This window comes from Tenrec ecaudatus, chromosome 5, assembly GCF_050624435.1.
Source record: "Tenrec ecaudatus isolate mTenEca1 chromosome 5, mTenEca1.hap1, whole genome shotgun sequence".
Taxonomy (NCBI): Eukaryota; Metazoa; Chordata; class Mammalia; order Afrosoricida; family Tenrecidae; genus Tenrec; species Tenrec ecaudatus.
This window is the reverse complement of record NC_134534.1, coordinates 182,838,252-182,850,559: the sequence shown is the minus strand read 5'-3', so window position 1 is coordinate 182,850,559 and position 12,308 is coordinate 182,838,252. Positions and strand designations below refer to the sequence as shown.

The following is a 12,308-nucleotide window of genomic DNA, read 5'->3' as shown; positions in this document are numbered from 1 at the left end:
TAGGATCTGGTCAGTGCACCAGGGGGGTGCCATCTTGTGGGGGCGGCTGCGTGACCACGTGCCATACCCTTCTGAGCATCCACCTTCGCTGTGAGAACCATCGGCATTCCCAGAGCACAGCCATGTGCTCCATCGGGCACATCTAACTGCAACTGCACATGGGACGGAGGTCACAGAGGCAATGTCACAAAGGGAGTGACAGCTACCCCTTTAAGAACAGCTCACACAACTGACTCAGAATGAGCTGGTGCCACCCCCACCTGCTGGCAGAGATCACCTTGGAGCAGAGGGCTCTGGGTACTGTGGGGGTGGGTGGGTGTGGTGCTGACAGCACTGATGACTGTGACTCCATTTGATGGCAGTGAACACAATTGTATGTGAATGGATAAACTTGATTGTATAAGGCAGGGGTCCTCAAACTTTTTAAACAGGGGGTCAATTGACTGTCCCTCAGACCCATTGGAGGGCCAGACTAGTTTTTTTTTAAAAAAACTATGAACAAATTCCTATGCACACTGCACCTATCTTATTTTGAAGTAAAAAAATAACAACAAACAAACAGGGCAAACACCCGGCGGGCCAGATTAATATCCTCAGCGGGCTGCATGTGGCCCGAGGGCCGTAGTTTTGAGGATCCCTGGTATAAGATATGTCAACAAAACTATTACAATAATTACAAAAAAACAAAATGCCAAAGCATATTTAAAAAGAAACCAGCCTGGGCTTACTAGTGTAACTGACCAGCAGAAGCCCTGACTCGGCCCTCAGGCCATGATCACTACGGATGTTATTGCTCCCTGGAATAACCAACCTCCTGAGATTACAAGGGCAGCACAGACCCAAGGGCAAAGTGCAGAAGGGGCAGCAGAAGCACAAACGGGAAACACGAGAGGCAATACCCAGGTAATCCGGGTACATCAAGGGGATTGCAATAAATAAAATGGGTGTGAATTACTGAATGGAACTTGTAAATCCACCACCCACCCGTTTCAGGGTTTCATTTCAAGATATTATTTTAAAAGCACTAAAAAAAAACCTTACCTGCAGGGCTGGATAGGACAGGGGCTGTACACTGGTGCATATGAGGGTTGGAGGTACAGGGAATCCAGGGTGGATGATACCTTCAGGACCAAGGGTGTGAGGGACGATGCTGGGAGAGTGGAGGGTGAGTGGGTTGGAAAGGGGGAACTGATTACAAGGATCCACATGTGACCTCTTCCCTGGGAGAGGGACAGCAGAGAAGGGGGGAAGGGAGACTCCGGATAGGGCAAGATATGACAAAATAACGATGTATAAATTACCAAGGGCATATGAGGGAGGGGGGAATGGGGAGGGAGGGGGGGAAAAAAAGAGGACCTGATGCAAGGGGCTTAAGTGGAGAGCAAATGCCTTGAGAATGATTGGGGCAGGGAATGTATGGATGTGCTTTATACAATTGATGTATGTATATGTATGGATTGTGGTAAGAGTTGTATGAGTCCCTAATAAAATGTAAAAGAAGAAAAAAAAAACAAAAAACCTTACCATTCCAAAAGAACCCCATCAACAGGATGGAGAAAACGTTTTCCAAAGTTCAGCTCTAAGATCCCCTCCTCTTGAAACTTTTCCTAACACCCACTTCTCCTGACCTCCCAGGACCACCCCCGACCCCACCAATTTACCCACCTAGTTTTTTTCACCGGCAGGGCGAAGGTGGGCCGCCTGTGGTTGTCACCACAGCGCTCAGATACCACGCTGGTGGGAAGAGGGCCTGCTGGAAATGTGCGGTGCCACGCCGCCTACATTCTCTCGTCAGACGGATGATCAATGCACACAATGTAAATAACTGGCTCAAATGCAGCCACACAAGTTGGACCACAAACTCAAGGACTTTTATTTTTCCTTTTTCCACTCCGAGGCCCCACCCGTGGACCAGACCTTTGTGATGACGGACATGTTCCACGTCTGTCCTCGGCTGTGGGGCCGCAGTCACTTATGATTATGAGAAGCTGGATTTCAAAGGCCCATGTGAATTAATTTCACAAACCGCGTGTGCTACAGCCCCTCAAGGGGACCTCTTGCTCTCTGGTGGGGGTCAACAGCACATCCCGAACAGGGAAGGATGGGGTGGACCCAGAGGCGCAGGCCCCCAAGGAGATGCCGCCTAGCCCGCGTGCGAGAAGGGGCCAGCCTTTGGCGGGGATGGCATCAGGATCTGACAAGTACCAGCTGCAAGCCTCCGGTCTCCTGCTCCCCTCCTTTCATACAGACACGCAGAGCACAGACCTCATGCAGCCCCCAAAGGGCAAGAAGGTATTTTAATTAAGGAAGGGAGGAGCCACCAGCTAGGAGACAGTACAGCGAGCGTGGGAGTGAGGGAGGAAGGCCAGGACTGGGCTGTGGAGCGCCCGCCTCTCCATCACCAGCAGGTCCTGCACTGGCAGACAGGGTGAGACTGAGCGCCAAGGGCCCCTGTGGTCAGAGGTGGTCTGGCTCTCAGGCCCCAGCTCCCAAGCATAGCTGGTAGCCACTGCTTGAGCCCTTGTTCCCAACAGTGCCACGTGGCCATCTTCAGGGCGCGCTCAGAAGGCTAGCAGAGGGCCCTCACAGCTTCCGTCTGGACCCAAGTAGGCGGGCAGGGAGAGGAGCCAGTGTCTGCATGCGCCCTCCCCACCTGGGGTGATAAGAGGAACAGTAGTCGCTTTCTGGCTCCAGGCCCGCCCAGACCCACAGCGACCAATAAGGTACATTCACTGGGACCAGTCACAGTCACTGGAGGTTGTTTGTTTAAAAAACAAAACAAGACAAAACAAACGGTTACAGTCTCCTACAAGCACAGAGTTTAAGTTTCAAGATATTCAAAACAAAACAAAACAAAAAACCTGTCCCGGCCCAGGGGACTGCACGTCAGAAGCCAGCATGACCAGGCACACGTGGCCTTGGGGCAGGTAGGTCCATGGCTGCTTTCTTGCCCAGCTAGCAAGCATGCCACGCCACCCCCTCTCCCTCATCTAGCGCCCACCCCAAACCCAGCTCCCCGCTTCAGCTGCCATCTTGGCTCCAAGAAATAACTCCAGGACGCCTTCGCAGAGATGTGGGGGAGGCAGAGGGGCAGGCCACGTGATCCAGCCAGATGGTTTAAAACTGTTGAGAGAAGTAGAAGAGTTGTGGTTATTACTACACCGGGGCTGGCTGCGCGAGGGAGGAGCTGATGAGGCTGTGCTCAGCTGAGGGGCAAGGCTGGGTCCCGGGACACCTGGTGGAAGGGCAGGGATGTGGCCCTTGCAGGAGAGCAGGCAGAACATTTAAGGGCGACACAGGCTCCTCCACAGTCCCCCTTGCCTTCTGCATGACCCAGTGTCCTGCTTCCGGGGCTCAGGTGAGGCTGCCTGCGTGCCTTGGAGGGGTCATGAGGGTCAGAACCGGGAACTTTCTATGAAGCTCTGGTCCTTCCCCAACTAGAACAGGCCCTCGAGGTCCTCTCTACCCTCAGCTAGCTGCCATGAAGCCAAGAGGAGTACCGAGCTTTGGTCCGTGGCCAGAGAGGCCCACCACCGCCCACCCAACAGCAGCGCTCGGCACACAGTGTGTGCCGAGTCCACGGCTAACTTCTCAAACGTGCCACATGCAGACCCGGCGGGGGTCTTTGAAAGTGAGAGGAACCACGAGGCCACGGCAGACTTGCTCCCCAATCCTCTCTCCCTCAGTCTTGTGAACACTCGTTTTCCAGCTGGGTTCTTAAGTCTCATGTGGAAATGCAACGATCACAGTCACTACATGGCTGCTGGAGGAGGGAGCCCAACGTCAAATTAGGACACGAGCTCCTTTTCACAGAGAAGCAGGCGTCTGCAGGTGTTCTCATTTCTAGACAATGTAACGGGTGCCCAGGGCTAGGCTTTGCACTCCACCCCACTGAACAGTCAACCGCCACCCTCCCCTTCTAACTGAGGGTGTGAAGTGGGGAGGAAGAGGAGGCAGTCAGTGGGGTGTGAACTGCCACAAGATCCTGGGCCCACCGTGTAGCTACATTCTAGCCTGGCAGCCCCAGGGAACTGGGTGTGATTTCCATGCGCAGGAATCGGAGCTGCTCCCGGGCTGGGTGGGCGTGCTCTGGAAGCCAACCAACTAGGGATCAGAGAGTCAGCTCAGAGTAGAAGACGGCAACAAACCAAAGGCTGTTTGGAAGAAGACAAGACGCAGGTCCTGAATGCCAACACAAGAGCTACTCTGTCTTCAGTTCCTCAAAGTACACAAATCCTCCTTGTCCGAAAAGCGCACTCCTTTCCTTTAGCACGGCAGGGTCTTCAGGAACTTTAAGGCATAGCACAGCATGCCTCATCCCCGACAGACAGACAGACAGACACTCGAGGCCACCGTTTCAGACTGCCTGAAAAGTAGAATCACGTTACGACTAACTGACCTGTGTGCCAAGTAAACTCAGACAGACCTCTGTGGAACCTGGGTTTGAACTAGAGAGAAAGACTGTGTACACTGAGGGGAGTGGAAGGGAGTCACTCCCAAAATGGGTGCCACGGACACCTAGAAACAGAAAATGGCTCCGAGCTCTCAAGGCTGAATGGGTCGTTGATAGGCCAAAAATACCCGCGACCTGGAGGCCACCGGACACCCCAACACCTGAGCAGATGCTGGTTCCCAGCACACCCCATGCCACGGCTCCTCCTCCAGAGAGGGCAGCTCGAAGGCCCCACTCACATTCTTGAGAAACTCCTCAGCCACGATGCGCGCTCGGGCGTTAACCGACAGCTTCATCTCGCTGATCTCTTTGTCGATCTCCTCCATGAAGTGGATCACAAAGTCCACCAGCTTGTGCTTGTACATCTGCTCGGTGTGGAAGTTGGTGATCAGGAAGCTGATGTCATACCCCTGGGAAGGGAGATGGCAGGGAGGGGGCACAGGAGGGGATGAGCGTTACGGGGCACTTCCAGGGCCGTGTTCCCTCAACACCGGCACGTGTCCACATGCTTCCAGCTGGTGTGACAAGCTCCCAAGCTCCACACCCCGACTCAGGCTCTGGCTGGGGCCCTTCCCCGACACCTGCTTGACTAAACCGGCTGTGAAATCTGTGTACAGCAGATGCCTTGAGAAGACAATCTACGGCACAAACAGCTGCCTTCTGAATGAGTCAGACACACTAAGCAAACCAGGGAACAGTTTGTCTACAGAAGAGCGGATGCGGAGGGATGGGACTGAGGTACGCAATCGCCTGAGGGTGCAACTGTGTCTGTTCAGTGTGGCCCCAGGGCTCAGACCCAGGACAGAGAGTGGCTCAGGACAAAGAACTTGGTGAGCATGCTGCCGCTGGCCCAGTCGGCCCTGCCTGGCACTGCCGCTTACTGGGGACTGGTGCGCCTTTCTCAGGGAAGAGTGGAGAGGGTTCAGTTATCAAGCCAGACCAACATCTCCTGCGGCTCTCAGAGATTCTCAGCTGAGGACAGAGCTAAGAAGTCCTGATTCTGCTCTTTGTGCTGCTAGGCTGTTGGCTCGGGGAAGATGAGAAACACGTCATTCTTTTGGGCCTTGTCCACGGCTGAGGTGGACCTGAGTGTCTTCTGTGCTTCTGACTCATTTCACTCCCACTCCAGCTGAGATGAGGCCAACACTCAACTAAGTCAATGGGTGCCCTGCAGCCAGAGCACCAGCCATCCTGGGTCTGCAACCAATCCTCACAGGGCCCTGCGCGAGCGAGCGCCTGCGCGCTCAGACCCCGTGGCTGGGCCGTGGCAGAAGCCTCACCAAAAGCCCCAGACCCAGCCTCACCTCCACTGGCTTCCTACGGAGGATAAAAAAATTCTCTGCTCTCATCATCATGAAGCGCATAAACTTGTGGCACAAAATCTTCTCAATCTCGTCAGCCTGTTGAGAGTAAAAAAGAAGGAAATTTCCCTCAGCCAACAGAAACCTGACTCCACACTCCCCCAGGTTCGGTGGAGGCAGGAGAGTTGGCCACTAGGAGCCATCACTGGCTGAACGTGGACATGCGAGGGAACTGGTTTTAACTGAACAAGGGATGGAGCAGGGCCTCTCCTACTCAACCACCATCCTGCCTACACTCAACCTAGACCCGAGTCTGCCAGCTCCTTCCAGCCTACTCACATTCACAGCTGTGTCCCCGTCTGCCTGTCTCTCCCTCCTCTCACTACTGCTGTGTTTCTCAGAGGGCAGCATCTACCAGCAGGGCTAGCAGAGATGCTCGGGTGGTCTCTACGGTAACACCAAACCAGCCCCCACGTTCCTTCTCTGTGTTCAACGACCAAAGGTAGGGCTCTGCAGCGGGGCACCGGTGTGTTCTCCTTGACCTCTACTTTTGCCAGAGTGGGCCGCACAGGGCCTAGGCTGGATTGAACACCGCATTTTGTTTCACTGTGTTTATTTTCAGAGCCGCCCTCATTTGTGGCTAGTGATACTGTGTTTCTAGTTAAAGTAGGGATATAAAGTTTCTTTTGCAAAGTTTAAGTAAAAGAAAGCAAGCTCATTTAAAGGAATCTATTAAGTAAATGACCATCCAGACTGCCATGGATTTGGCAAAGATGATGGGGATGGCAGCCCCTCTGAGAAGCCTATGAGGTAAGGTCCCAGCGGTGGTTTGCTGTCTGTGCGTGCATCCACTGGGGACTGCTCCTGTTTCCTTGCCCCAACTAGACCTCCTCACTGGCTGCTATGGACGGGCATTCTCCCCACCCCAAGGCCTGGGAGTTGGGTGGTTCTTGCTTCCTTTGTGACTGAGTGGGCCCATCCCAGGGGAGCCTAGCTTCCTGCACCCTTGCTGGGCCACATTCACCTCGTGGGTGGGAGTGCCAGGCTGGGCAGAGGATGTCTACCTCTGAGCCCCTGGGGAGGCAAGGACTGGGTGGTGCGTTCACCTGTTTCACTGCGATGCTGACCCGGACAGAGTTGATGGAGCCCTCGATCAGAACCTTTTCCTTCTCATTCCTGCTGATGGTTACCGGCTGCAACAGGAGCTCTTTGCTACTCCTAGAAACAGAGTCACAGAGGTCTCTGGACGACAGAAGGGCACAGCACCCAGGGAAACACCCCCCAGTAGATCCGAGCACCTCACAAGCTAGATGCTGTTAAACGGGGGCTGTCAAGTGCGTTCTCTAGCAGTGAGGGCCCCGCGCTGGAGTCAGGGTGAAAGGCTTTGAAATCAGGCCTCTTACTTTCTCTCGGGCAAGGTACGTCTGTACACAGTGACTCTGACTCCTACTAGCTCACTGTGAGAATGAAGGGAGGCCAAAGGGAGCCTCAAATGTCCACTGGCGTGCCCAGCACAAAATAGGAATTCTACACATGCTAAGTCTTACTGGCACTACTGGCAAGCCTGTACACCATCTACAGAGTGAGAGATGAAAAGAGCGTGCCTTAGGGTCAAGGGCAGTCACCAATCCAGATTGGTTTACTCTGGACCACACAGACCTGGCGGGGGCAGGGGTCGCCTCCTGTATTGGCTGGTGCTCACACGTGAGCCTGGCACAGTCTAACACTTTCTTGTAGTCAAACACACCTAGGTACTGTGGTGACTAACACTGCTGGTGACCCCAGGTACGTTTAAGGGGGAAAGAAATTTACTTACAAACTCTGAAATTACACCCCAAAACCCCCAGAAGGGCTAGGAGTAGAAGGTGTGAACTAAGAAGTAAAGGGCCTAAGGCGGTAGTGTCGGGGAACAGCTGAGTCTGTAAGTGAGAAGAGCCCGGTGCTAGCAGCCCAGACAGCGGCTGGCTCCTTCCTCTCCTGGGACTGTCACCAGGTTCAGTAACACCCCAGGAGGGAGACACAGGCACACAGTCCCAGGCTACAGAGTCCCATCGAGGTCAGTCAGCCTCACTTCCGGGGCGCTGCTCCCCTGCCAACCCAGTGACTCCTCTGAACTGGAATCTGAGAGGCGGAAGACCTGGGGAGGAGCGTTCTGTCCTGACACCCAGGGCAGGCACGCATGCACGGGCTGATGGCATCCTGCACCCCCTGCTGGGGCTCCACCACTCAACCCCAGCAACCTTGCTGTCCCTACCTGACTTCCACCTCGGGCTTGTTGTGCCGCTCCACGACCTGGGAGGAGAAGTTCTCCAGGCAGAGGGCCGCCTGCAGCGTGGCTCGCACGGCACTCAGGTAGGGGCGGAGAGTGGCAGTCTGTAGGGAAAAAAACAGAATGGGGCGGAGGCGGGGATCAGTGTCCATAAAACCGCCCCTCCCACTCAAGCCCTAGGTGGGCCCCTGCTCCAGCACATACTGTACCGGCAGTATCGGGGGCCTTGCTCAAGGGGTGCCTGGCTCTCAGACACTACAGGGACTATAACAAACAGGTTCTCAAAGCATGGCGGGGGTGCCCCAGGGGACATTTGGGAGTATTAAAGTACTTTTGTCACAAGGGTGCGGGTGTGAGAGCTAACATCCATGGGGTCTAATGTGCAGACTCCACAACAGAGCATTAGGTACCCAGCCCTGCTGTGCAGTGTGAAGCTGGGCAGCTCTGGTCGAGAGGCACCCAGCCGATTGTCCTCAAGCTGGGCACGGAGCCCGCCACTGCGCAAACCCACCACTGTGTGCCGGGCTCTGAGGGGCTGCTTCTGCCATCGAGTCGGGTGGGCCACACAGCAGCCCCAGGGACAGACCGCTCACTCTGCGGGATTCCCCAGTCGCCATCGTTACAGAGGCACGCAATGGACATGCTGGGGGTTCACACCTCGGACCTGTTTGCAAGTGAGGGCTAATGTCACACTGCCAGCTGCCAGGGGCACAGGGCTAGGGGCTGGACTTCAGCTGACCCAAGCCACCTGTACCCTCCTCAAAAGAACACAACCTAGTAGGGGAGGCAGAGGCGGAAACGCTACTAAGAAACGTGACTTACTAGTCGTTGACACTTGCAGGAGAGACTGAGCTCAGTTTGAAGAGGAAGCCGGGATTAGCAGGCTCTTTTGAGAAAAGGCAGGGCAAGGCCACGCCTAGTGGAGAGCGCAGCTTCCAGCCACACTGGCCTAGCCCAGAAACAAGCTGTCCCCTCACCTCAGGGCTGCTGCACAGGCCCATGCAGCGACTGGCCAGCATTTCTCCCCTTTCTTTGCGAAGCCTCGCAAGGAAGAGCCCCCTTTCCTCCAAGGCCTTTCCTCTAGTGTAGGGACCCTTGAACTCAATCTCACGCCACTGGTGTTCCTCCCTCACAGTATTTATTACAATCTGCAAGACAGCCTCCATGTCTCCTGCAGTCTGTCTCTCCCAAACCCTAAGGCCTGTGAAGTGGGCCAGGCTGGTGGAGACACATTTCTATACCCTGTTCCAAGCTCAGAAGCTGATGCATACAAAGAGCCGTACTCAGTCGCTGCAGACACAATGAGTGTGGGGATAACTTCGACAAAGGCAAGAGAACACAAAAGGGTAGTGACAGCCCCCGGAGGGGTAAGTACAGTGACGCTGTCCACAGGAAGCAGCCTGGAAGATGCGAGCTGGCAGAGCTCTAGAAGGCCAAGCTAGGGAGCTGCTTTCTGTGGGGACGGTGAGGAGGAAGTTGCAGGGCAGCTCAGTCAGGAAGGGATGAGAGAGGGAAGTGAGACCCACGGCAGAAAGGGTGGTGCAGCCCGAGCTGCAGGGAGCCTGGACCGGGGCTGTCAGAAATGAAAGGGAAGAATCAACAGAGGCAGAACACAGTGCAAGCAAGGGGCATCCCCCAGCACACCGTGTGCCCACCAGGATACCTACCCCATGGACAACTTTCAAATCTGTCATAGTACATGCAAGAAGCCCAAAATAATCAGTGGTGGCCTAAACTGGGTGAGTAAAGAACTGAGCTGGAAGGGGTTTTCAGGAACTTTTGGGGACGGCGGAAATATTCTAAACGTTGACTGCTACCAGTAGTGGTTACACAACCATGTAGTTTGTCTACATTCATAGACGCTGAGCTTAAAAATCCCCATGCATTGGTGTGTTGTCCTGTGGTGCCAGGACCTCCCATAGGAACAGGATAACCCACAGTAGACAGTCTCCGTACAAGCTTCCAGTTAAGACAGAGGAGAAAAGGTCTGGTGATTCACTCCCCAAAACCAACCACAAAAACCTTATCAAACCAAAAAAAACACACTCAGTGCCATCAAGTTGATGCTGTCTCACGGCGACCCTGTACGGCAGGGTTTCTGAGAACGGTACCATTTTTGGGAGTGGAAAGCCCCACCTTTCTCCCTTGGGAGCAGCTGGTGGTTTCGAACAGCTGACCTTTTGGTTAGCAGCTCAACATGAAACCACTGTGCCACCGGTGCTCACAACAAAACACTGTCTAACATGTCATCAGGATGAAAAATAGCTAGAGGAAGAGATCAGACCACACGGTTAGTGAACTCGAGGGCCAGCAAGACCCTCAGGGAGACAGCCCAAGAACCTGGGCCATTCAAAGCAAAACCGATACAGATCCTAATCTCCAAGCTTGGGGTGATCTGGAATGCCCAAAAACTACAGGTCGAAGACCTTGACAGGGAGGCGAGGAGGAGGTACAACGAGCCCTTTCTGGAGCTTGCGTCAAGACACTGGATTACAGTCACAACTGTGGACATCATAGGCCTTTCTACTCCCACAATGAGTTACAGTCTTGGAAACCCACAGGGGCAGTTCTACCCAGATCTCCAGGGTCCTTGCTATGAGTTAGCGTCGACCTGATGGCACTGAGTTTGTTTCTGTTTTGAGTAGAGGTCAACACGTTCAAAGCAGCACCATCTTTGAGCAGGGGCATATTTTCAACTTGGCGGGAGATCTGGCTGCTAGGCAAGATGCCCGGTGTTCTATGTTCTAAGGAGACTCAGATTCAAGCAGGGCTTCCTTCGACCAGTCATTTTTCCCATTCCAGTTCAGGACATTAAAAATAATGTGAGTCCCTCTGATAAATGCTTCCATCAACCAGGGTGAACCAGTTGGAAGGTCCAGCATGGTCAAGCAGGGGGCTGTGTTACACAGAACCAGGCCACTTTGCTTCTGTTGTACATCAGGCTGCTGTTAAGTTGGAGTCAACTCAACAGAAGCTATTTCTTTATCTAAACCTAAAAGGGGGTACGTTTTTTTGGGTGGGGTGGGGCAACCTGATTACACCTGTCCGTCTCTAAATAAAACCGGCATCGTTTCCCCTAACACCTCAATACACTTGTTTTTCAAGAGAAGGCAATGAGGGAAAATGCAGTCCAAAAAAGAACCCTCTGACTTCCAGCTAAGGTCAGAGGGCAAAGGTAGCAGAGAATCCGAGAGAGCGCACGCGAGTTTAGGAGGGGAGATGATGGGTTTTGATCTGGAGACCTGCTTTCCCAATGTCATCGCGATTCCCAGGCAAACCTGGTAAGTGACCAGGAGGGAGGCCGATTTAAGGGTCACCCTAGCACATAGAGGGGCATCAAAGCCATAGGCCCAAAACAGGTCCCACCAGGTCGTGTACAGGAGGGCAAGGTGCGGGAACCTACACCTATAAAGGGGAGGGAGGCTGCAGCACCACTACATCCTACAGTCAGGCTGACAACACGGTTTGGTTTGCACCAGGGCAGGGCCTGGGTGAAGGCAACACCAGAGACCCTTCAGTGGGGCAGAGGCAGCAGGAGGTGCCCAGGAGAGCGGATACGGAAGTGTGGACCCCTCCCAACCAGGAGAGCAGAGTGCATGTACTTGGAGAAGCTCTATTCCACACACAGAGCCGGCCTTTCTACAGGTCTCAACCCCCCACCCCTAACCCCACCCCCGCCTACTACAGGAAGGCTATGAAACCTACTACGTGCCCCCGAGATGCTACACAACTCTGGGAAACCCCACTTCCGGCTTCTTCCATGCCTCACAGGATCCCCTACCTGCCTCGCGAGGGGGCCCCCGATTACACAAGATCTGCCTCTTTCCAGTGCGTCCCCCGCGACCGGGGCCCCCTCCTCCCGCACCCAGCGCGCCCCACCCTCCTCCCAGCCTCTTCGTGCACCCAAGGCCAGGGACCCCCGCATCCCTCGTGCCGCGCTTCTCGGCTGCAGAGCCGCATCTCCCGACCCAGAGCCCTGGCGTGGAGCGGCGGCGGGGGTCCCTGACTGCGGGCCCCGGTCTCACCATCGCGGAGGCTGGCTGGGCCGGAAAGCGGAAGTGCGGAAGTGGCCGGCCCCGCGACGCCTGCCCTTTCTGGAGTAGCGCAGCCGCAGTCTCCGCCCGGTCTTCCGGACGATACCATCTCTGCTGCCGAGCGGGGGGAACTGGACGTCTAGGAACGCTGGAACCCTCGGGAAATTTTTCCTGCAGGATCGATCTTGGAATGATTAGGCTCTACAAGTGATACATAGGCCGTCGGGACTCTCTGGGTACCCACGCCGCTC

At 54.8% G+C, this 12,308-nt stretch overlaps 1 protein-coding gene across 1 annotated transcript; it reads right to left on the bottom strand.

Moving 5' to 3' along the window:
• Positions 1–2,796: 2,796 nt before the first annotated feature.
• On the bottom strand, positions 2,797–12,251 carry ARPC4 (actin related protein 2/3 complex subunit 4). Its single transcript, XM_075550439.1, has 6 exons — positions 12,049–12,251; positions 8,009–8,127; positions 6,861–6,972; positions 5,758–5,853; positions 4,693–4,863; positions 2,797–3,123 (listed from the first exon to the last, which is right to left on the bottom strand). The coding sequence occupies exons 1-6, from the start codon at positions 12,049–12,051 to the stop codon at positions 3,118–3,120; spliced, it is 507 nt and encodes a 168-aa protein (XP_075406554.1). The 5' UTR covers positions 12,052–12,251; the 3' UTR covers positions 2,797–3,117.
• Between the last annotated feature and the right edge of the window lie 57 nt (positions 12,252–12,308).